Source organism: Dama dama, chromosome 8 (assembly GCF_033118175.1).
Source record: "Dama dama isolate Ldn47 chromosome 8, ASM3311817v1, whole genome shotgun sequence".
Lineage (NCBI taxonomy): Eukaryota > Metazoa > Chordata > Mammalia > Artiodactyla > Cervidae > Dama > Dama dama.
In genome coordinates this window covers 28260217-28285126 of record NC_083688.1, presented here as the reverse complement: position 1 = coordinate 28285126, position 24910 = coordinate 28260217, and the positions used below count along the sequence as shown (strand labels likewise).

At 46.8% G+C, this 24910-nt stretch overlaps 1 protein-coding gene across 1 annotated transcript; it reads left to right on the top strand.

The window, feature by feature from the left end:
* The first annotated feature begins 6179 nt into the window (after nucleotides 1–6179).
* Nucleotides 6180–24338, top strand: PLCD4 (phospholipase C delta 4). Its single transcript, XM_061148743.1, has 16 exons — nucleotides 6180–6201; nucleotides 6336–6494; nucleotides 7688–7916; nucleotides 9021–9156; nucleotides 9724–9955; nucleotides 15941–16142; nucleotides 17087–17231; nucleotides 18021–18173; nucleotides 19837–20004; nucleotides 20996–21091; nucleotides 21219–21375; nucleotides 21709–21825; nucleotides 22062–22234; nucleotides 23002–23137; nucleotides 23464–23613; nucleotides 23702–24338. Exons 1-16 carry the CDS (start codon nucleotides 6180–6182, stop codon nucleotides 23806–23808), a joined length of 2382 nt encoding a protein of 793 aa, XP_061004726.1. The 3' UTR covers nucleotides 23809–24338.
* The last annotated feature ends 572 nt before the right edge of the window (nucleotides 24339–24910 follow it).

Below are 24910 nucleotides of genomic sequence, written 5' to 3'. Positions count from 1 at the left end.
TGGTAGAATATTAGGCAGTTGAGTGATGTTTGGAGGAGCCACGAGAGGCAGCCAGGTCCCAGCACACTCAGAAATGACTCCACTTTGTACAGTTAGTTCCCTCTGCCTGTGATTAAGACATAACTCACTGGAAGATGACCCCAGAGAAGTCCAAATACAGAGCTGTGCCTCTAGCCTCAGCTCCATTCCGTCATACACTGATCCAAGAAGAGCCATACCCCGCAGAGCAAAAGTAGGTCCCAGCTCACAGTGCTGGGGAGAGTGTAAGGGAATGGCTGTCTCTGCTCTGACCTGTGAGTCCAGGTCATTGCTAAAACTTCCCTGGGCCTCCGTTTCTCACTGTGAAGTATAGGGCCATAATAAAGCCCTTAACAATCCCCTATTCCTCTCCTAACTTGGCCCCCTTTCCTCAATCTTGGTGTCTGTTTCCGCTGCCTATTTATACACGCTTTAAGAAGTTCATTACCTTGCTTTCCCAGCTGGATGGCTTTCCAGTCTTGTGTTCCTCTTTTTGCTTTTGATCCTTATGCACTGTGAATGTGCTTCATTTCTACATGTACCTTTATAAACACACAGATATGTCCCTGCCTGTTGGAGATGCTGAACAAACAGTTGTAGGATGAATGAATATATGAAACATTGTCTCCTACGTTCGTATATACATTCCTTCAATATTCAGCAGGTACCTAATATATATAGAGATGCCAACCTTCCCCTCTACACTCTAAAATCATTCTTCCTCCTTTTGTCACCTTACCCCTTTCCCACCGTATCTTTTCTCCTTTTCCTAAGCCAGAAAGTTAGTCTGAGTGCTCATCAAGGCAGGAGGCAGAGACACAAGAGCAGGCCAATGGAAACAGACACCATGGAAGGGAGCCAGGTGAAATAAGGGCAAAGACAGCTGTACAACATGCAGAGAGAAACCAACCAGAATGAAAAGCAGTGATTCATGGAGCACTGCCACTCGGATACTCCTTGGATTTCGCTCTGAGAGCTACTGCGAGATTGAGGTCAGTGAGGGCTGGCATGGAGATGAAGGGCAGACAGGCTCCTCCTCCCTGGAGATGCACTGCTCGTCAATCCCTCCCCTTAATCCTGTTCTACCCACCCCACCCCCACGACTCCCTCACACTGACCAGTATCCTGGGCCTTTAAGGGTTGGATGGGCTGGACTGAGGAGAGAACTCACACCTCTCCCCACCCCACTCCCTCCATCTGGCTGTAAGTCAGCCAGCGACAGCAGCAAACTGCAGCAGAAGAGGGGAGGAAGCCAGTGAGTGCAAGAAGAGCAAAGGAGCCCCACTGGATTTCCTTGCCCCACGGCGGAGAGCATCCCAGAGCTCAGACGTAGGACGGCTATCCTGCCCACGGTAAGGGCTGGAGGCTCTGACCAGCCTCTGCTCCTAGCTCTGACCTGCCCAAGTCCCTGCCTGTGCCCTCCACATGCTTATCCGCCCTGACTAAATCATACCCTGGACTCCTTTGCCCGAACAGGTTTATGGACCTGCTGGTTTTCTCTAGCTTATGCACTTGGACTTAGAGTTTTCCTACTAGCTATGTCAGTCATCTTTTTATATGAGGACCTCTTAGCTACCCAGGGCTGCCACTGTGCAGCTAAGTGGTGAGCCCACCCCAGGAAGGGAAGAGAGAGACCTGGAGCAGTCATGCTTCAGCACAAATTCATTAACAGATTGTGGAGGGTTACCGCATGAGAGCTGGCCAAGACCCACGGGGGATGCAGAAACCCCTGACGATAGGCAGAGAGTTGTGAGACTTCCTTGGAAAGAGCCAGGGTTTGAATTCTATGCCTCATTCTTAGCCTGCTCAACGATCCAGGGTACTTTGTCGGTGCGCATGAAAGAGAGGCCTAATGGAAAGGATTACAGAACCGAAAAACTATGATTTTCAGACAAGATGGTATTGAGACCAAAACAACAACTCACACTTCAGGGACTCAGTCTGACCTATTTCCAGCTGCCTCCTAGGTCTGACCAAGTGCTGTCAAAAAGGAGGCATTTGAATATTTATGGGATGAGTGGAGGCATGAATGAATCTGATTGATTCACAGGCGTCCATGAGAACATTAAATTGATGTGCGCAAGAGTACAACAGAATCTTTTCAGGCACAGGAAATATTCTTTCATTTTTACTGTAACTTCTCTTTACATAAAGCTGCCTTTTTGGGGAAGCATTATAAAAAAAAAAATATTGGGACGAGTACCCGCTCCTAGTCCTGTCTCTGATGTTAACTAGCTCTGTGACTTTGGACCACGGCTTCCTGATCTACTGTGGGAGGGAGTAGAGGGTTCCCTAGATTTGCTTGTGTCTCAGGAGCACTTGTTAAAAATGAATATTCCTGGGCCCCATCCTTAGAAACTCTGATCTGGAAGATTTGAGGTGGGGCTAAGGAATCTCTATTTTAAGACACTACAGGAGACATTGATATAACCAGGAACCACTAGATTAATATGTTGTATGAGTCTTCAAGCTCTAACATTCTGAGGGCTATGACCTGTGACTGGAGCCATTCTGTCCTCTTCATAAGAACCAGGTTTGTCATAATCCTGCTCCAAAGAAAGAAAGTAGACAGGATGATTCTCTTCCTTCCTGCCCTCAGAGAGACTGTAGACACCTCGAATTCCACTATAAGCCACTGGCAACTCTACCAAAGTCCATCTCCAGGTGACATGAAGCCACCTGTCAGTTGAGGAACAAATCTTGCTTGGCAACTCTTGGCCACTTCCTGCCCTATTTGTGTGTCTATTTTCTCATCTGTATTGTAGAGGTAGTTATCTGTATCCTCAGGGAGCTCCACATATGTGCCTAGGCGTAAACAGTTAAGACCCAACCTCTCTCTCAGTCATTATCCTCTGATTCTTGCCTCTTTCTCTTGCTCCCACTCCCAAATCCTTTTTCCCTCCTCTCCAAACTGTACCTGCCTCAGTTGTGACCACTGTCCCCATTCCACCTTCAGGTGCCAGAGGAATCACCAAGACCTAGAACACCTAGGTTCTAAGTCGCATTCTCTGGGCAGTTTGTTTAGTAAGTCTCCTAGGATACAGGGGAAAATGAAGCTGAGCGGAAGGATCTGTTACTCAGGATCCCACCCCAAGGGTCCCCCTTCCTGGACCAAAGTCTCAAGCACCTTTCAGGGGACGAGAATCTGAGCCATTGCAAATTAGAGGAGAAACAAAAGAGCAAGGAGGAATGAGGAGAAAGGATGAGGAGAAGATGAGAAGTCCAGAGCAGAGAGAGGCTGACTTAGGTAAGCAAATAGGAAGACAAAGGGAGGGTCAGGAGAGGGAAGAGTGAGCTAGGAAGAAAGGAAAAGGAAGGGGTCAGGTAGAAGAGGGGGAAGGGGAAGAAAATGGGAAGAAAGAAAAGAAAGGCTGTTGAGTGGGATATGGTAGGAACAGAAAATGATGGGGTGGTGGGGAGGGAGAACAATGTCCCTCACTGAGTCTTAGCTCTGCTTTCATCAGCTTCCTAGAGAAAGCCTTTTCTAAGAGCAGTCTTGGTGAGGTCTCTGAGTTGGTCAAATGGAGACCTCAGTTCTAGCCCCAGTTCTGCCACTTAATTCATTAGGTGACTGGCAGTTCAGCTAGCCTCTGTCCCCTTTATTTTTGCTAACAAAAGGATTCCCATATTTATTACTGAGCTGCATAGACTGATGGTGGGGAAACAGAAAGCACCGGGAGCCAAGCATTTCTTGTCTCCCCTGTGACTTGTTCAGACACTGGTGGTGTTCTGTGATCTGGTTGGTTAACGTACAACCTTAACACAAGATAAATGTGTGCCACTTCATACGTGAGGCTTCTGACACAGCCAGCGTGGTTCTTCTCCAGTGTTTTCTCTTGGAGTTATATCTGATTACCTGTTTTCATTGGAATCTATGAATGGAATGGGATGATTCTGCTTTTTTTCGTGGTCAGGAGTCGCCTGATACTGAAAGTCTTGTGAGAAGACATGGTGAGGCGCAAACTCAATCACAAGTAGGATGGCAGAGAAAAGAGCTCCTCTGTCCCCTTTCTACAAAATGAAGTCCAGCTCTGACATCCTGTGCCTCCCTGAGTTGAACCTCTCTCGGCCACGTGTCACCTAGGTACAGTTTTAAAACAGTGACTCAGGAATGGGAGCAGAGCACGCTAAGCTGTGAGGTTGAAAGTGTTTGACAAAAGAGTATAAAATCATTTTCTAAGTCTGGTTTGAGACGAGGCAGGGGTGTCCCTGTGCTTGGGACTGTTCTCAGACCTCCCATGTCTCAGGACATCGTGGTGAGGCTCCCAGATACAGCCATAAGGGAAGGTAATTCTGTCTTCTCCCAGGGCCAAAGCCCACTCATCCCAGAAGTTCAGAGGAGAGAGGAGGCAGAATGTTGGCAAAGGGGATTAGACTTCAGCCCCAGGTTGACCCCAACCCCTCTTAGAGTCTGAAACTCTAAGACATTTAGTGGAGATCTGTTACTTTTTAGTCTTCACAGAACTTTTGCAAACCTTGGATTCCAAACTGTGCAACACCACCCAGCAAAGCAGAGATGCTTTCCTGTCTTCTTTCCTTCCTTCTTCCATCCAGAGGTCTCCTCTGGTCTCACCCAGGCTTCTACATTCAACCTCAGCCAGTAAAACCTTTCCCTCTTGGGACTGAAGCTGTGTTCTTGCTCTCCTGAGAGTTGCCTTATCTCTTCTGCTTAGACTCAGATTGGTTTCCTGCACATTCCCACTCCTTTGGATAGTCTTCTCTAGGTCCTTCAGTCAGGAGAGCTGTAATTTCAGTGACCTCTACATCATTTCTGAAGACCGTCACCCTGGGTGGCTTTACAGGCTCTTCCTACTTAAGGGAGATGGGGCACTAATATGCTGTGTGACCTCAGACAAGTCACATCATGTTTCTGGACTTCTGCTTTTCATTTGTAAAATGTAGGGAGTTGAACTACATGATGTTTAAATGGAGGACTAACTGAATAATTAGTTTAAGGATTCTTTCCTTTTTTTTTTTTTAAGATGTTCACCACTGACAAATTGTTAAACTTATTCAGGGACGTCCCTGGCAGTTTAGGGGTTAAGACTTCACACTTTCACTGCAGGGGACACAGGTTCCATCCCTGATTGGGGAATTAAGATTCCACATGCTGCAAAGGGCAGCCAGAAAGACTTTTTTAAGTTTAAACTTACTAATTAAAACCCACAACATTTTTCTTCAAGTGTGGATCCTTTGCTTATAACAAAAGCATAAAGCTTTATGTTCCATGGACTTCGCCAGTTTCAGCATGATTTGGTTTAAGCACTGAGTTCTATTTCTTCTAGGCACAAAGCTAGGATCAAAGTGGCCACAAATCAAATCTTCTAGTTCTTGTCAAGGCAAGTTTGTTGTTAGCTCTTAGGATAACTTAACCAGTCCTAAATGAGCACACATTTAATGGTAGAAATTCTCTTTCAGTAGGTAAAGAAAACTTGAACATGCATTTCTGAGACTATGTTACTTATCTGGTCCATTAAAACTGTGAGAACTACTATTATGAATAAGCGTATGAGCTATACTTTATCATGTGAAGGTAGAAGTGGCTTATTTAGCAAGGCGTAGCACCAAGTGTGGTAAAAGAGACAAAAGAAATACTCTGGCCTAGCCTGTCCAGAGCTGGAGGATCCACACCGGAGCGTGGAGAGGGCTCCTGGAAGGGAAGCTGAGATGCTTCTGCGTGGAGAAGGGAAGGCTAGGGTGCAGAGAGATTCCCAGTTCTGAAAGGGGGCAGCCAGCAAGTCGATGGTTCCTAATAATGGGGAACTGAGAGAGGTGTGGTCAACGTGACCTCGTGGATTGTAGGGTGTTGGGAAAGAAGAGGGTGTTTGGCAGAAACCCCTGGGTTGACCCTGCCGGAGATGGCTGTGGGAAACTGCAGAAACTCTGAAATCAGATATATTTGGGTTTAAATTCCGAGTCCCTGTGTGATTGAGACAAGTTTCTTAGCCTCTCCAAGCCTCAACCACTAAACTCAAATTAGAAGTGAAGAGCTACAAATTATGTAGATGAAGTAGCTGACACACCGCAGGCAGTCAAGGAACACTAATTTCCTTCTCTTTTTCCCTTGATCTATTACTCTAAGACCTCAAAATTAACCTGAAGCCTCTTGCTGCTCCTCGCTTCTTCTGTGACTCTAGCATCAGCTGGTGAAGCAGTGGGTGATGGCGTATCTGCTGCAAGGCCGTGAGTACCCCTGCAGAAGAGGGCTTGGGGAGACATCTGAGAGACACGGAGGAGGCTGGACTCCTGTTCCAGAGCTCCTCCTGGGCCCTCCACCTTCCCCACCAGCTACTCAGTCCCTGCTTCTCCTGGCTCAGGGCTGCCCATCAATCAAGATCTGCTGCTGATGCAGAAAGGCACAGTGATGCGCAAGGTGAGGTCCAAAAGCTGGAAGAAGCTAAGATTCTTCAGACTTCAGGACGATGGCATGACCGTCTGGCATGCCCGGCAGGCCGGAGGCAGGGCCAAGCCCAGCTGTGAGTGATGTGGATAGCCAGGGTGGGCATGTGGGTGGATAGGACCCTTCAGGCCCAGCAGCTTGAAGGCAAAGAAGGGACCAGTGTCTTATGACATGCTCTGCTCTGGTCTCTTTAGTGTCTTTATCTGAGCCTCTAAAATGGAAATTATAACTGTACTAGCCTCTTCAGGGTGTTACAAGGATCAAATTGGTTATGGCATGCAAAGATCTTCAAAGAGTCTTTGCCACATAATAAGGCTCAATAAATCGTAGCTTTTATCTTATTACTATCATCATCATCATTATTATTATAGCATGATCTCGGGTAGCCAACTATCTGGATTAAAGTACTGGCTCTGCCAATTTCTAGCTGAGTGGCTTTGGACAAGTTATTTAACTTAAGATAATATAAGTTTCCTCATCTATAAAATGAAGATTAAATAGCCTAGTGTATTACAGGAGCTCAAGAAGTTAATGTATATAAACCACCTAGCATGAGGCCTGAAACCTGGATGAATTTAATGTGTTAACCATTATAGTGAATATTTCTAAATATCGTAAGTGTGTCATAACAGTGTGCCTCCCATTGGCCACTTTATGATCCCTCTAAAAATGTGATCACAGGACTCACTTAAGAGAATCTACTTTAGAGACATAGCCAAAGCTTATGATCTATACCAGCCCCAGCTGAAGAAGTGGGGGGAAGGATTTCTCTGGCTCCCTTCCAGACATCTGGAAAGAGGAAGCCCTCAAACCTGGAAAGAGAGAACTGAATTTGGGTGCACCATGCTTTGGTGTAACTTCTATCCTGCAAGTGTGCTTCCACTTGTCAGCCCTGCCAGTCCTCTTGTAATTGGTCACCATGTGGATTGGCCATGGAAGGGACCATCCCTTATTTAAGATTAGGACGCTAAGGCGCTACGTCATTTTCATCCCTGTCACACTGCCAGTTGGTGACTGGAAGCCAGGTCTTGCCATTCCCAGCACAGGCCCCTTGTCATGCTGCTATGAAAACGACTCATGTGGCAATCTGAATTCCAAGAATCTGCATCTCCCTGTACTAAGGCTCTGGGGGTTTTAGTCTGTGGAGGCTGGGGTCCCTCCTCCTGTGGTTTCAAAGAGAAGAAGGGGGAGTACTGGTCGTTGGCTTTCAGCTGCTGTGATTTGACAGACTCTTTGCTCAAGGCCCCCCACTCACTTCTTCCCCGGCAGTCTCAATCTCCGACGTGGACACAGTACGTGAGGGCCACGAGTCTGAGTTGCTGCGCAACCTGGCAGAGGAGCTCCCCCTGGAGCAGGGCTTCACCATCGTCTTCCATGGCCGCCGCTCCAACCTGGACCTGGTGGCCAACAGCGTCCAGGAAGCCCAGACCTGGATGCAGGGGCTCCAGCTGTTGGTGAGCTTTGTCACCAACATGGACCAACAGGAGAGGCTGGACCAGTATCAGCAGGATGGAGTCAGAGTGGAATCCAGGGGTCACTGAAGGAGCCAGATGCTGAAGGGCTAGGGACAAGTAGGAGGGGGCCCAGGGCTGGAGGGGCCCGAGAGTCCACATGGGGCGGCCAGGGACAGCTTGGGCAGATGTGAGGCTGAGATACTAAGGGAAGAATGGAGGCCTGCGATGGCACAGGCAGAGTCACACAGAGTTTGGACAGGAATCAGGGCCCCCAGGATTGGGTAAAGGGACCATGAGAGGCAAACTAGGTGCTGATCCTGAGAGCTGAACAGAAGATCCCAGTGGCATTAACTCCCATAGGGATGGGGAGCAATGCCTGAGAGGGGTTAGTGGAATCAACTCACTTAAAGTTTCCTAGACTGTATTCACCTTCTATGCTGGCCCATTCATTTATTCACCATCTATTAAGCAGAATATAAGAGGCACTATGCCAGGCTTTAGGGATACAAAGATTAATGAGACTCAGATATTGTTTTAGTCAGCAGAGAAAACAGAATTGTGTAAATAATTTAATTTACCAGCGTTACAGTACTTAGCTGATATGTGGGTGCTCAAAGGAAGGAGAAATACTTATTTCTAGCTGAGATGGTCATGAGAAAGCTTCGGGAGGAAGTAGCATTTGAGCTGAGCCTTGAAAATGAGTAGAATTTGAACTGAAGGGAAGAGGAGGGGAAGGCACTCATGTCTGAGGAAACATCATGAATAAAGGCCCAGAGGTAGGAAGCTGAAGAGCTGGGACATCAGTGAGCAGGGGCTTGCTGAGTCTGTCTGAGGTACAAGGTAGTCATTTCTGTGTTGAGAAGGCTGGTTTGGGGCCAGATCACTGGGGTGAAGGAGATCTTAATTTCTATGTTAAGGAAGTTGGGCTTCTTTCTGCAGGCAACAGGGAAGTCCCCAAAGGCACCTGAGCCATGCAGGGGCAAGATAGATTGGTGCTCTGGGGAGATTATTCCAGAAGCTAATGTGGAAAATGAATTGGCTTTGGGGAGGGGACTGGCAACAAAGACAGGGGAGCAGATGTCAACGGATAAATGTGCACACACATCTGCACACACAAACACATACTCAGTGCTTTTGCCTTGACTCAGACCTGGATGGCTGAGTGATTGGTTCCAGCGTGGAGACAAAAACCAGGATGGTCGGATGAGTTTCGGAGAGGTCCAACGGTTATTGCACCTGATGAATGTGGAAATGGACCAGGAATATGCCTTTCAGCTTTTCCAGGTGAGTCTTCTGGGGAAAGGCTAGCAGAAGCCAACCAAGGCCACATTCTCCCTTAGCCAGAAGTCCACCAACCCTCTCCAGCAACACACAGCTGTTGAATCTCTCCTGCTATGCCAGGTTCATTGGGAAGTGTGGGTAGGACATGGTTCTTACCCTTCAGTCTTGTTGGAAAGATGACTCATAATCTTATGAAAGGTAAATAACAACATGTTATTACATCAGACCTCAGGGACCTCTCTGTCCTTGGCCAGGATTTCACAAGTGCCTAGTACAGTGGAAAACTCCAACTGGCATGTGAGTAAATAGAAAAAGGGATCTTCTGATCTTTTAGGGACATGTTGGGGGCATTTAATTCTTTCTAGTTGAAATTTTTCTCCGGTAGCAAATGGTATGGCCAAAATTTTGCTTTTTACTTCCTGTAGTGGCTTCTCCTATGAAAACTAAATGTCAGGAGTTCTGTGGAAGCCTCCCTGGCTCCATCAATAATATCGCCCTTACAGGGAAAGTCAAAACCGAAACATCTGCTGTTAAACGGTTTTTTACTCTCCTCTAAACCTTCTTCTGCAGACAGCAGACACATCCCAGTCTGGGACTCTGGAGGGAGAAGAATTTGTAGAGTTCTATAAGTCATTGACTCAGCGTCCAGAGGTGCAGGAACTGTTTGAAAAGTTTTCATCTGATGGGCAGAAACTGACCCTGCTGGAATTTGTGGATTTCCTCCGAGAGGAGCAGAAGGAAGGAGAACAGGCTTCTGACCTTGCTCTGGAACTCATCGACCGCTATGAGCCTTCAGAAAGTGGTAAGAGGACTAGGGTGGTGAGGCACCACACATGGGGGCCAGATAGGGGGACCAAGAGACAACTAACCTTCTGCCTAACTAAGGGAAAATTCAGTCCTACCCAGACCCCCTTCCCAATCATCTTCATCTCATTCAATCACTCCTCCAGAAGGAGAAAGCATTTCCTGCCCACATAAGACAGGAGTCTCCTCTGTAGTGCTTTATCTCTTAGGAGGAAGAACATTCCATAAGTCCCCTTTCCTCTACCATGCTCATATTTCTCATCCTTCACTTTCAAACTGTTCTTCCTGATATCAACTTTTGTCCTCAATGGAAACATAAAATCCTGCTCCTCTTACTTTTGGCTTCTTCTCTAGTGCATATGATTCCTTTCCCTTTAGTTCCCTTCATGGTTCCTGTTGGCTGTCTCTTTAAGTGCTGGCTCTCTGCCCTTTCCTGGACTTTCTCCAAGTTCCCCAGGTGGTTTTTGAGTCCTAAGTCCCTGAGCTGGTCAACTAGTCAGTCCCTGGCTGAGGGGGATGATGAGGTAGACAATTGTTTAGCTCTTAACAAGCAGTTAAAATATGTCCTCTCTGCCCTCAAACCTTATCTTTGCCCCTTTAGTAGACACCTTCCTGCCCTTCATTCCCTGCAGAGCATGAAAAACTTACATTATTAATAAAAGAGTGCTTCCCTGAAGCTCAGTTGGTAAAGAATCCGCCTGCAATGCAGGAGACCCCAGTTTGATTCCTGGGTTGAGAAGATCCACTGGAGAAAGGATAGGATACCCAGTCCAATATTCTTGGGCTTCCCTGTGGCTCAGATGGTAAAGAATCCACCTGGAATGCGGGAGACCTAGGTTCGATCCCTGGGTTGGGAAGATCCCCTGGAGAAGGGAAAGGCTACCCACTCCAGTATTCTGGCCTGGAGAATCACAGTTCAGTTCAGTTCAGTCGCTCAGTTGTGTCCGACTCTTTGCGAACCCATGGACTGTAGCCCACCAGGCTCCTCTGTCCATGGGATTTCCCAGGCAAGATTACAGGAGTGGGTAGCCATTCCCTTCTCCAGGGCATCTTCCTGACTCAAGGATCGAACCCCAGGTCTCCTGCACTGCAGGCAGATTCTTTACCATCTGAGCCACCAGGGAAGCCCTTAGTACTCACTACATCCTTGTAAATCAAAAGCAATAATCTTTATTGGGCCTTTGCTAAGCATCCCATAATGTGCTGATGATATCTCTACATGCCTTTTCTCTGCTAATCCTTCCAACAACCCATAGAAGTGGATTTCTATTATTAACTCAGTTGTACAGAGGAGGAAAACTGAGATTTAGAAAAATTAAGTGACTTGCTCAAAGTCAACAGCTAATGAAAGGAGGAATTGCAATTCAAAGCCAGATCATTGACTCTTTTTTTTTTTTTTTTTTTTTTTAGTTGGAGGCTAATTACTTCACAACATTTCAGTGGGTTTTGTCATACATTGATATGAATCAGCCATAGATTTACACGTATTCCCCATCCCAATCCCCCCTCCCACCTCCCTCTCCACCCGATTCCTCTGATCATTGACTCTTACCTGGTGCCTCTCTTGAGAATGAGGATAAGAGATGAGAGGAATGTGAGCTGGACAGGTGACCCAGGTTTCTTAGGTCTCAATTCTCATTCCCTTTCATTCATTCATTCATTCACTCACTACTTCAGCAAATGCTCACTGAGTGCCTGTAACGTGCCAGGACCAATGGTAGGCAACAGAGACACAGGAGTGCATCAGACAAGGACACTACGCTCATGGACCCTGGAGCCAAACAAAGTGTTGGAACCACTGATTCCAGATTTATGTGGGTGCTCAGGGAAGAAAGGGGCTGTGAAGCAATCTTTTCAGAAAACTAAACAGAAGAGGAAGTTGAAGGGTTAAGACAGGATCCTCTATTCCCAATGCAGAATCCAGCATACATCGTTACATTTATTCTGCCTGTGTGTATGCTCAGTCACTCAGTTGTGTCCAATTCTTTGTGGCCCATGGACTGTAGCCCACCAGGCTCCTCTGTCCATGGAGTTTTCCAGGCAAGAATACTGGAGTAGGTTGTCATTTCCTACTCTAGGGGACCCCCCCAATCCAGGAATTGAATCCTTGTCCCTTGCATTTCCTGCACTGACAGGCAGATTCTTTACCACTGAGCCACCTGGGAAGCCCCACATTTATTCTATACACCCTTTTTGGAGTTCCTTTCCTTTTCACTTGACTATCAGATACAACAACACTGTGGCTGCAAAGTGTGGTATCAGTCAAGAGACAGGGGCTCAAGTCCCCACTCTGCTTCTTACGGAGTACTGAGTCCCTTAACCTATCGGAGGCTCAGTTTTCTCATTTGTAAAATAGTTGGTGATCAAATGAAATAAAGCACATGAAAACTACCTGGTAGCTATAGACTTTAGTAATTTGTAATTTGAGTCATTACAGTCAAGAATGAAACTATGTGGGATTTCTCTGGCAGTCCAGTGGTTAAGACTTTGAGCTTCCACTGCAGGGGGCATGGATTTGATCCCTGATGGCCAAAATATAGAAAGAATGAAACTTCGTGCCCAACTTCTTGCCATTTTCTACCATCGCCAGGCCTTGTCACACCTGGAGTGAGGAAGCTAGGCATGAGAGTCAAGCTGTCTCCCCTGTAGCAAAGTTATCCTCAGTGAGACACTTCACAGTCCAGCAGTGTAAGGCAGACTCTGACATCTGACTCCCTGGGTTCAAATCCCAGCTCCTTCACTTATTAGTTATTAGTTATGTGACATAATATTATACAGGAGTCGGTGACCAAAACCATCCCAAAGAAAAAGAAGTGCAAGAAGGCAAAGTTGTTGTCCGAGGAGGCTTTACAAATAGCTGAGAAAACAAGAGAAGCAAAAGGTAAGGGAGAAAAGGAAAGATACCCAACTGAAGGCAGAGTTTCAGAGAATAGCAAGAAGAAATATGAAAACCTTTTTAAGAGAACAATACAAAGAAGTAGAGGAAAACAACAGAATGAGAAAGACTAGAGATCTCTTTAAGAAAATTGGAGATATCAGGGAATATTTCATGCAAGAATGGGCACAATAAAGGACAGAAACAGTGAAGACCTAACAGAAGCAGAGGAGATTTAGAAGAGGTGGCAAGAATACACACAAGAACTGTACAAAAGGTCTTAATGATCTCAATAACCACGATGGTGTGGTCACTCACCTAGAGCAAGACATCCTGGAGAGTGAAGTCAAGTGGACCTTAGGAAGCGTTACTATGAACAAAGATAGTGGAGATGATGGAATTCCAGCTGAGCTATTTAAAATCCCAAAAGATGATGCTGTTAAAGTGCTGTACTCAATATATCAGCAAATTTGGGAAACTCAGCAGTGGCCATAGGACTAGCAAAGGTCAGTTTTCATTCCAATCCCAAAGAAGGGCAATGCCAAAGAATGTTCAAACTACCACACAATTGTACTCATTTCACATGTTAGCAAGTTTTTAATGCTCAAAATCCTTCAAACTAAGGTTCAGTAGTATACGAACTGAGAACTTCCAGATATACAAGCTAGGTTTAAAAAAGGCGGAGGAACCAGAGATCAAATTGCCAACATTCGTTGGATCATAGAGAAAGCAGTAAGGGAATTCCAGAAAAACATCTAACTTCTGCTTCATTGATTATGCCAAAGTCTTTGACTGTGTGGATCACAATAAACTGTGGAAAATTCTTCAAGAGATGGGAATACCAGACCACCTTACCTGTCTCCTAAGAAACCTGTATGCAGGACAAGGAGCAGTAGTTAGAACTGTACATGGAACAAGCGACTGCTTCAGAATTGGGAAAAGAGTATGTCAAGGCTGTATGTTGTCTTCCTGCTTATTTAACTTACATGCAGAGTATCTTATGTGAAATGTGAGGCTGGATGAATCACAAGCTGGAATCAAGATTGCCAGGAAAAATATTAGCAACTTTAAATATGCAACTGATACCACTCTAATGGCAGAGAATGAAGAGGAACTAAATAGCCTCTTGATGAGGGTGAAAGAGGAGAGTGAAAAAGCTGGCTTAAAACTCAACATTCAAAAAATGAAGATCAAGGCATCCGGTCCCATCACTTTGTGCAAATAGAGGGGGAAAGTGAAAACAATGACAAATTTTATTTTGTTGGGCTCCAAAATCACTGCAGACAGTGACTGTGTGCGTGTTAAGTCACTTCGGTCGTGATGATTCTGTGCAACCCTGTAGACTGTAGCCTGCCAGGCTCCTCTGTGCATGGAACTCTCCAGGTAAGAATACTGGAATGGGTTGCCATTTCTTTCTCCAGCAGATCATCTTGACCCAGGGATCAAACCAGGGCCTCTTATGTCTCCTACATTGGCAGGCAGAATCTTTACCACTGGCGCCACCTCACAGTGACTGCAGCCATGAAATTAATAGACTCTTGCTCCTTGGAAGGAAAGCTGTGACAAACCTAGACAGCAAATTAAAGAGCAGAGACATCACTTTGCTGACAAAGGTCCATATAGTCAGACCTATGGTTTTTCCATTAGTCATGTACGACTGTGAGAGTTGGACAATAAAGAAGGCCGAACGCCTTGAAATTGATGCTTTCAAGTTGTAGTGCTGGAGAAGCCTCTTGAGAGTCCCTTGGACAGCAAGAAGATCTAACCAGTCAATCCTAAAAGAAATCAACCCTGAATATTTACTGAAAGCACTGATGTTGAAGTTTCAATACTTTGACCACCTGATATGAAGAGCCAACTCATTAGAAAAAGACCCTGATGCTGGGAAAGATTAAAGGCAGGAGGAGAAGGGGACGACAGATGATGAGATGGTTGGATGGCATCTGACTCAATGGACATGAGTTTGAGCAAACTCTGGCAGACAGTGAAGGACAGGGAAGCCTGGCATGCTGCAGGGCTGCAAAGAGTCAGACATGACTGAGCGACTGAACAACAACCACAGATGTGACCCTGGGTATGTTACCTAACCTCACAGGGCAGATAATGTTATATCCACCTGATTGTGTTGGTGAGAGCATTAAGGGAGATGCTGCATGCTATGTCCTTGGCACAGAGCAATGCTCAAGAAACCCTCAGGCCATGGGAGGCAGTAGCTACACAGCCCAGGGCATAACACACAGGTACCTTGGTCTTGGGACTTCCCACGTGGCGCTAGTGGTGAAGAACCCCTGTGCCAATATAGGAAATGTAAGAGATGTAGGTTCGATCTTCCCCAGGGAAGATCTCCTGGAGGAGGGCATGGCAACCCTCTCCAGTATTCTTGCCTGGAAAATCCCAAGGACAGAGGAGCCTGGCAGGCTACAGCCCATAGGGTCGCAAAGAGTCTTCACTTGTGAAGCGACTTGGCATGCATGCACGCACCTTGGTCTTGTCACTAACAAGTCTTTGACTTTGATCCTCTCTGAGCCTCGTTGCCCCATCTATGAAGTTAGTCCTTTGGACTAAATACTGTGCTGTCCTTCATGGTAACCCTGAGCTCCACGTGACTATTTAAATTTAAATTATAGTCGGCTCTCTGTATCCACAGGTGCCACCTCGCAGATACAGAGGGTCGACTGTACCATGCCATTCTGTGTAAGGCACTTGAGCGTCCATGGATTTTGGTATCTGCTGTGGGGAAGCGGGAAGTCCTGGAGCCAATCTCCTGTGAATACAAAACTGTAATTCAGTTCCGCAGTCACACAGCAACATTTCAAATGCTCAGTACTTTATTTATTTAAAGGCTATCGTACTGGGCTGTCCAGACCAGAGAACACTTCCATCACTGTAGAAAGTTCTGTTGGGCGGCACTGGACTAGCATGATCTTAATGATTCCCTTTGTATCTTCTCTGAGGATGGGGATGCTTGAAATGACAAGCTGGATAGGGCAATTTTGGGGTCTGGAGGCTGGGAGTGGACACCATCTGAAAGGCAAGGCCCTGGAGAGGGGTGGGGTGCTCTGAGCACTGCCGCTGTGAGCTTCTCACTCTAGCCACTCCACACCCCAGGCAAACTGCGGCATGTGCTGAGCATGGACGGCTTCCTGGGCTACCTCTGCTCGAAGGACGGAGACATCTTCAATCCGACCTGCTACCCCCTTTACCAGGACATGACTCAACCCCTGAACCACTACTACATCAACTCCTCCCACAACACCTACCTGGTGGGGGACCAGCTTTGTGGCCAGAGCAGCGTGGAGGGATACATACGGTGCTGTGGGGCTGGGGGGTGAAGGGGTCCAGCTCATGAGATGGGAAGGTCTGTGGGAAGTTGGAGGGGAATTGTTAGTGAAATGCAGGAATTGAAACACTGTTGTGGGGGGATTTGAGCTGAGGATTCCTGGGTCCCTGAGAGACTTGAAGGAGATACTGAAGACTGGCAGGAGACTGCTATGGAAACCCTGTGGGTAAACACAGCTTCTCTTTCATAGGACATGAAATTCCCTTGGCACCAGAGGTCCTGACAGATTTATTTTGAACAAATAAATAAACTCAATGTTAAATGGGAGGCAGTAGGGGAGAGGATTTAAAAACATAGGTTCTGGAGTCAGACCATTTGAGATTAACTACTAGCTCCCTCACTTGGTACTCTGAGGTCAAATACTTAACCTCTCTCTGCCTCAGCTTCCCTATCTGAGACACAGAGATGATTACTATTCTATTTTGTCTGGCTTGTTGTGAGGACTCAATAAGGTAATTTATGTGTCAGTAGGTAATAAATGGTACCTGCTTTTATTGTGATTAACCGTGCATTAGATCAAATAGTCAAGACAGCTTTGTAATGCCAGCAGGTGAATTAGTCGCTTCAAGTGCAACTTCCCTAGGAAGCCTAGTAAGGAAGTAAAATGTAAATTTACTGAGAGTCTGAATAACTCAGGTGTCATATAAAGATACACAAGCAGAACAACAGAAGGCAGTATGTGATGGCTCCCTAAGGGAGGATTGTTGAGTAGGGCGGGGTGGAGATCAGTGTGAGCTGCAGGTGTATCCCAGCAGACAAAGAGGGGTCCATGGAGATGTAAATTGACAGGTCTTGATGGGTGTCTTAATGGGTGAGTGCCAGTGAGCACTGTTCTCTCCAGAGAGGGAAGAGGGTCCCTGGGTGGAAGATCACACCTTGACCCCTCCCGTCCCTGGGGGGTGGGGTTCTTGCAGGGCCCTGAAGCGGGGGTGCCGCTGTGTGGAGGTGGATATATGGGATGGACCAAGCGGGGAACCTATTGTTTACCACGGACACACCCTGACCTCCCGCATCCCATTCAAAGATGTTGTGGCCGCTATAGGACAGTATGCCTTCCAGGTGGGAGCCTCGGGATGGAAATACTGGTGATTAGCGAGAGGATCTGAAGGTTGGGGAGGGATGCAGGGGAAAGTAAAAATATTAGTTGCTCAGTTGTGTCCATCTCTTTGTGACCCCATGGACTATAGCCCACCAGGCTCCTCTATCCATGGAATTCTCCAGGCAAGAACACTGGAGTGGGTATCCATTCCCTTCGCCAGGGGATCTTCCCGACCTAGGTGATGTCAAATGACGTATACATAAAAGAGATTTTAATTGTGAAGCATCAGGCAAACATCAAGGGATTATTATATAATAATAAGTGTTGAATGTGTTACTAGTTAAGTAGTAGTCATGGAAGTAATTGCTAACTGGTAACGATTACTTCTAAAAACTTCTGCCACCCACCTGGGAGAGGGTGGAGGAGGAAACAAACTGGTGGGTAGAGCTGGGAGACAATAGCTATCTGGGGATGAAAGTCTGAAAGTGTAACGTGAACATGACTGGGGCGCTGGCCTGGCTTTCCCACTCTAAGCCTGAAAACTCAAAGGTCCCAGAAGGACCTGGGTCAGACCTGGCACAGATCTGAGATTTGGGGTCCCAAGAGTGACTTTTAGATGTGGGGTGCCTAGACCCAGGCAGATCTCCGGGAGGCCTGGCATGGGGTCAGAGGACTTTTGGAAATCAGGGTACTCTGAGTAATTGGCAGTGGGTGGGGTGTTGGGGTGGTGGGTGGGGGTGGAGCTGGAGAAGCAAGAAGGTTATAGGCCTCAGAACTCTGGCTCCAGCGTGCCTTCCCCTCCTGACCAGACATCAGACTATCCAGTCATCTTGTCGCTGGAGAACCACTGCAGCTGGGAGCAGCAGGAAATCATAGTGCGCCATCTGACAGAGATCCTGGGGGATCAGCTACTGACAACAGCCTTGGATGGGCAGCTTCTCACTCAGCTGCCCTCCCCCGAGGTAGGGACCCTGCCCTTCCAGCCCAGGCTTCCCTACCGGCCTTGGCTCTTTCTTCCAGGCCCACCTGTTCCCTTCTTCTCACCCTCAGATGGACCATCTTGCTCTTTAATATTCTTGGAGACAACTTTAATTTTTAAAAAATCGAATTCAGGGTGCTCCCATGTGGCCTAGCGGTTATGGTTCCAAGCTTTCACTGCCAATCCCTGCTCTGGGAACTGAGGTCCTGCAAGCCGAGTGGCATGGCCAAAAGAAAAAAATAATCTAATTCAACATAAAATTCTAGATATAGCTTTCTAAATTTAAAACCATTTATTTACTTTATATTTCTTTTTTCAATGGAAGATTTTCATTTTTTTTCCCTGATAGTTCATAATTACAGGCTCTACAAAGATAAAGGGAGATTCCCCCACCATAATCTCAACCTCTCCAAGAACAGCTGCCAACATTATTGATTTTTTACACAATTATATAGACATATATATGTATATATAGTCACATTAAAAAAAATGTGAATGGGATCATCCTTTTTATCCCTTTTATATATATTACAAATTTCTTTTCATGTATATTTTCTTTTTTAACAGCTCTATAGTATTGTATTTTATGTTACTGACCATAATTTACTCAACCAGTAGGTGGTAAAAATAACCAGTAAATGGTAAACATTTAGGTTGTTTATAATTTTTCATTTGTACATAGAGCTTTGCTCATTTACTCTTGTTTTTTTTTTTTTTTTTATTTTTTATTTTATTTTTTTTTTTCATTTACTCTTTCTTTGAAATGGATTCCTAGAAACAAAATTGCTGGGTTGAGAACTGCATGTTGACATTTTTGGTTATTATTGTCAAGTTGCCCTCAGAGGGGCAGAAGAAAAACCAAATTTCACTCCAACTGAACAGTGTAAGGGAATGACTACAAATAACTCCAGTAGTGAGATGATTTGTAATGGCAAACATGAAAAAGTCAAGTTTTTAAAAAACAAAGGTCTGTTTTATTCTTTCAAATTAACTGATATTTACAAACTTTTTATATTTGAGTTTATAATTTTTATTGATATATAACTTTAAAAAATGTTAAAGATATTAATGCTTTAAAAATACTTTTTTGCAGTCTATTGGGGTGGGGAGTGGCCACACTGCAACTTGCATGACCCAGTTCCTAACCAGGGACTGAAACCAGGACACAGCCATGTGGAGTCCTAACCACTGGACTGCCAGGAAACTCCCCTTGTAGTCTATTTTTCCTTTTTGTCTTCATAGCCTCTTCTGCTTTACAGAGGTTTTTAAGCTTTATGTAGTCACCTCTGCCAATCATTTTTTATGTCTTCTGAGTTTTCAAAGGCATTCCTGCCTTGAGGCTATTCAGAAAGATTCTCTATCTTCCTCTAATACTCTAATGTTCTTTACATATAAATCTTGAATCTATGAGGAATCTTTATGTGTCAAATGTGAGGTAGGGGGTTCGCATGTATTTTTTTCCTTAAAGATGTCACAGGTTGGCTTAACCATAAGAAATCCCTGCTCTGTGTATCAAGTAGCCTTCCTGTGGGAACTTCCGATCACTTGCTTCCTTTGCCTTTGAGGTGGTCCTGTGAGAGCTGCAGGACCCCCAGGAGGGGCCCGGAGCAGAGAGGCAGACAGGCCCCTCTGTTTTTGTCCCCTAGGACCTTCGGAGGAAGGTCCTTGTGAAGGGGAAGAAGCTAACGGCTGAGGAAGAGGAGGAAGAGCCAGAGGCTGACCTGGAGGCAGGGCAGGAGGCTGAGCTGGACTTGGAGGCCCAGCTGGAGTCTGAGCCCCAGGAGCTGAGCCCTCGCGGTGAGGACAAAAAGAAGGTAGGCCAGGAAGGTGGTCTTTCTGCTCTGGCGTTTGATCAGTCAGTACTACAAGCTGAGACCCCACGTGTGAAGAAACTGGAGCCAGGCAGGGTGGAGAACCAAGGAACAAAATGCTCCTTGCCTCCAATGACAAGAAGCATGAGAATCCATACACAGCATCACCATATAGATTGCCACATACAGACATATGGCAGTGGCTTTCCAACTTCTTTGTGCTGTGAGATCTTTTTTTTTTTATGAAATTTTATATGGAAGCTCAGTACACAAAATAGATATATGCAGAGTCATTCTGGTTGAAGCACCTCTTTGGCTCTCTCCTGGGTCTCCCAGGTGACTTCTGAGACATCTTTGTACTACTTCCCAGTCTTTTTAAATGATACTTCAAAAACTACTGATATATGTGTGTTGTTATATTAGGTAAGTAGGGCTTAGTAGAGTGACTGCTGTGACCTCAACTAAAGTGGGTTTATTGCTACAAAGTTTCTTGGCAAAGGTGAGTCTGAAAAGGGACCAGAAATAGCCAAAGAGGAGGAGCATGAAAGGTTGGGGAAGGGGTGCCAATGGTGGGACCACCAAGATCTTGCTTTGAAGTCTGCATTTCTCTCTCTTGTGCACTTGCTTGGCTCAGCTGAATGACTTCTAGCTTATTATCCTGTTCTCGCTGGAGCTGTGTTGTCTCACCTGCTGCCATGCCCAGGGATGGAAATGGGAATTCAGGAGAAAAATCTATAGATGTTACTCTGGGACTCTGACATTCTTTCATGTGTGAGTTCCATGACCATTTGCATACCTTGATGTATCTGGACTCATGTACATTTTGATAAAAAATTAATTTGTTTTAAAAGATGAGAGGTAGTGAGGATGACATTTCTGTTTAGCAATAATAAATTAAAGACATGTTACCTGCACAGTAACCCTTCAAGCCCAGAGGCTGAAACTGATCCCTTTAGTATACGTAGACTGCTTTTATTCCCATTCCCATCCTCAGGTTGTGATGTGCCCGCTGTTGTGTCGGCCTTTGTGTTGTCAGATTATGGCCCAGGCTCCTATTTCCAAGCCTGGGCTTCTTCTCTTACCCAAGCAGGTGAGGCAGGAGGGAGGCAGTGGGCAGAGCCTTAGGTTGGGTGGGAAAGTTCAGATCTTGGCCCCTGGTTTCTTCCCTCTTGGATTGCTAATGGCTCAACTCTATCATCCTCTCTCTCCTTTTCCAGAAACCCAAGGCCATCTTGTGTCCAGCCCTCTCTGCCCTGGTTGTCTACTTGAAGGCTGTCACATTCTACAGCTTCACTCACTCGAGGGAGCACTACCACTTCTATGAAACATCATCTTTCTCTGAAACCAAGGCCAAGAACCTTATCAAGGAAGCTGGTCAGGACCAAGAGGGAGGGATGGAAATGGGATGAGTCAAGTCAGGTCTGATGGGCAGGAGGATGAGTTCGAAGAAAGAGGATGAGGGAGCAGAGGGATGCGGGAGGAAGTTAAGGAACTCCCCAGATCAGGTATGGGGACTGGAGGTGAACAGTGGACTCAAGGCTCTAGGGGGAAGACAGCTGGGGGATATGGTCTGCATGGAGCAGAGACAGGCACAGCCTTAGGAGATGCTGGAGAGAGGAGTGAAGTGTGTGGGCGGGGGCCCTTGGGACTAAGGAAGTAGGAGGGTCCACTCCACTCACTATCATCTCGGTACCCACACCTTTACAGGCGATGAGTTTGTGCAGCAGAATACCTGGCAGTTAAGCAGAGTATATCCCAGTGGCCTGAGGACAGATTCATCCAACTACAACCCCCAGGAATTCTGGAATGCAGGCTGCCAGATGGGTGAGGGCGTGGTAGGGACAGGGAAGAGGGAGTGCAAGGGCAATGGATGGGAAGTCGGTTCCTGGGTGGCAGTGGGGCCAGAGAGTGCTTCAAGGGGAGCACGGGGCTAAGAAAGCTGTTCTCCCGTGTTGCCAGCAGGCCTTTTACACCCAATAAGCTCTTGGTCCGGTTCCCCTGAAAGATGGCTGCCTGACCCCCAAGGTGACTCTTCCCTTTTTTTCTCCTGGGGCCCTCAGTGGCTATGAACATGCAGACAGCCGGGCTGGAGATGGACCTGTGTGATGGGCTCTTCCGCCAGAACGCTGGCTGTGGCTATGTGTTGAAGCCAGACTTCCTGCGTGATGCCCAGAGTTCCTTCCACCCTGAGAGGCCCATCAGCCCTTTCAAAGCCCAGACCCTCATAATCCAGGTATAGTGGAAAGAAAAGCCACTGGGAAGAAACTGGGATAGCTGAAATAGAGCCTGGGGGGCAGGGGCGGCTAGGTCTGACAGGAGTGTAACAGAGGGAAATTTCCTCATGGGGCAGTGTGGACTTTGGAGTCAATCGCCTAGGTTCAAACCCATTTACTAGTCATGTAATGTTTGGCAAACTCCTTAACCTTATTCTCCTCACCTGCAAAATCGAGGTAATAATACTGCCTACTGTACAGGACTGTTGAGATTAATCTGTGTGTGTGTGTGTGCTCAGTAGTGTCTGACTCTTTGCGACCCCATGGACTGTGGCCCACCAAGCTCCTCTCTCCATGTAATTTCCCAGGCAAGAGTACTGGAGTGGGTTGCCATTTCCTACTCCAGGGGATCTTCCCAGGGACTGAACCCAAATCTCCTGCACTGGCAGGCAGATTCTTGACCACTGAGCCACCTGGGAAGCCCCTCGTTAATCTGAAGTGCTGACAACAGTGCCTAGGGCACAGTAAGTGCTATAGAAGGGTTGCTGTCATAACTTTCCCACTTTCAGACCTTACTAAATTTCTACTTGGATGCATTTTAAATTGCAGGTGAGGTACTAGAAGAAAATATATTACCCATGAGAATTAGTTTTGCAAACCAAAAGCGTATAGTGCAAGGTCCTGCGTCTCCCCCTCCCCTCAGCCTTCCTCCTCCCCCCAGGGTGTGAGAGCTGGAGGGGGGCTGGGCTGAGCAGGAACTAGTGAGGTTCCAGAGCCCTGGTTGCAGGTAATCAGTGGTCAGCAACTCCCCAAAGTGGACGACACCAAAGAACAGTCCATTGTGGACCCCCTGGTAAGAGTGGAGATCTTTGGCGTCCGCCCGGACACAAGCCGGCAAGAGACCAGCTATGTGGAGAACAATGGTGAGACACTGGGCAGTGCTGGGGAAAGTGGGAGGAGCAAGGCTGGGGTTTTCCCACTGTCCAGGTCTCTGTTAAGCACAGTCCATCACCCCTCCTGCCACCTCCATGGGAAGCACTGCAGACAGGACAAAGGACGAGGACTCGGGTCTGAAGCTAGGTTGCTCACTTACAGTGACCTAAGCAGACTGCTTATCCGCTCGGTTTCCTCACCTGTAAAGTGCTGACCACTCTAAAAATGAAGCAAGGGAACTCAGGGTGAGCAACTCACCAGCACTCAGCAATGTCTGTTCTTTTGTCCCTTCCCTCACTCACCCTCCGTGGCTCAGGTTTTAATCCATACTGGGGGCAGACGCTGTGCTTCCGGGTCCTGGTACCTGAACTGGCCCTACTGCGTTTTGTGGTGAAAGACTATGACTGGAAATCCCGAAACGACTTCATTGGTCAGTACACCCTGCCGTGGAGCTGCATGCAACAAGGTGAGTCGGTCCTCCCTCTCCCGGCCCACACCCCAGCTCTGGCTGTCTTCCTGATGCTGTCCTCTCCACCCCTCCAACCACCCCCCAGGTTACCGCCACATACACCTGCTCTCCAAGGACGGCCTCAGCCTTCACCCAGCTTCCATCTTCGTGCACATCTGCACACAGGAAGTGCTAGAGGAGGCTGAATCTTAAGGCGGCCACAGGAGGAGTGGATTCACTGGCTGTAGATGGTGAGAAAAATGAAAAAACCTGGAAGGATGCTTCAGAAAGCAAACAGTGGTACAAACTCGAGCTTTGGACTATGCCTTTTCAGGCACAAAATGACTTGGTCCTTCCTGACAAGTAAATGTAGGACCCGATTTTTCACCTTCTTTCTCTTACCTTTCTTCGTTTTCACAAGACTCTTGGCATCATTCCTGTCCTTTCCCTCTGCAGACTCTACACTGGAATTCCTTCCTTCCTCTGGTTATAGGCTCAACACCACACCCAGATCTAGGACAGTGCTTTCCACCAACTCTGGCTCAAAGGCAGATTGCAGCTAGAAATCCAAAGAAGGGCTTGGGGGCAGAGAAACTCCAAACCCAAACTTCTCACCCCTATCTTCCTCAAAGTCCAGAGCCAAGGGAAAGACAAATTGAGCCTCAAGTCTCCCCAGGCAAAGGCTGGGGAAGGAGATCTGATCCCCTGTATTATGACTCTCAAGAGAACACTGCATGGCCCAGAGAGTCCCCACTGGACTCCTGCTCACTTGTGCCACCAGTATAAATAGAGCTTCTCTCTCAATTTGGCATGAGTGTGGTCTCTTATTGTTGGGCAAGGAGATATGAGGGTTGGGGGACATTTGGGTAAGACAGGTGGGGTAGGAAAAGTGGGAAAACAGGGTTTCCCAGGCCCCCCAACATTCACTACACAGAAAGGGTAAGAAGTATGGCTTCTAAGTGGCAGGGTAAAAGGATAAGACAGAGAGTTACATGATCCCAGTCCTCCTAAAGAGTTGGCCTGGAATGGTCTTGCTTTATGTCTGGTGTCTCAGCATAATTATTAATAGTACTCTCTTTAATTTCCCCAGTGTGTCCCAGTTTAGATGATTCATGATACAGTCACTGTGAAGCACCGACAGAATTCTGGGTGAGAGATTTACCTCCCCAACTGTCTGTCTTCCACTATTCTGTGCTTTAACTCCAGTCCAGCAGCTGAGCTGGTCTGAGGATGATGCTGAATTAAAGCTGCTTCCACGAGAAGGCTGAGTGGGTAGCAATCCTCCATCTACCAGAAGACAAAGGGACTTGGAAAT

Excerpts from the sequence above, each read along its gene's own strand:
- PLCD4 (XM_061148743.1), top strand. The coding sequence starts at position 6,180 with ATGGCGTATCTGCTGCAAGGCC. Across the intron at positions 17,232-18,020 it reads TAGGACAGTATGCCTTCCAG|ACATCAGACTATCCAGTCAT; the intron begins GTGGGAGCCTCG and ends CCTCCTGACCAG. Across the intron at positions 21,826-22,061 it reads GAATGCAGGCTGCCAGATGG|TGGCTATGAACATGCAGACA; the intron begins GTGAGGGCGTGG and ends TGGGGCCCTCAG.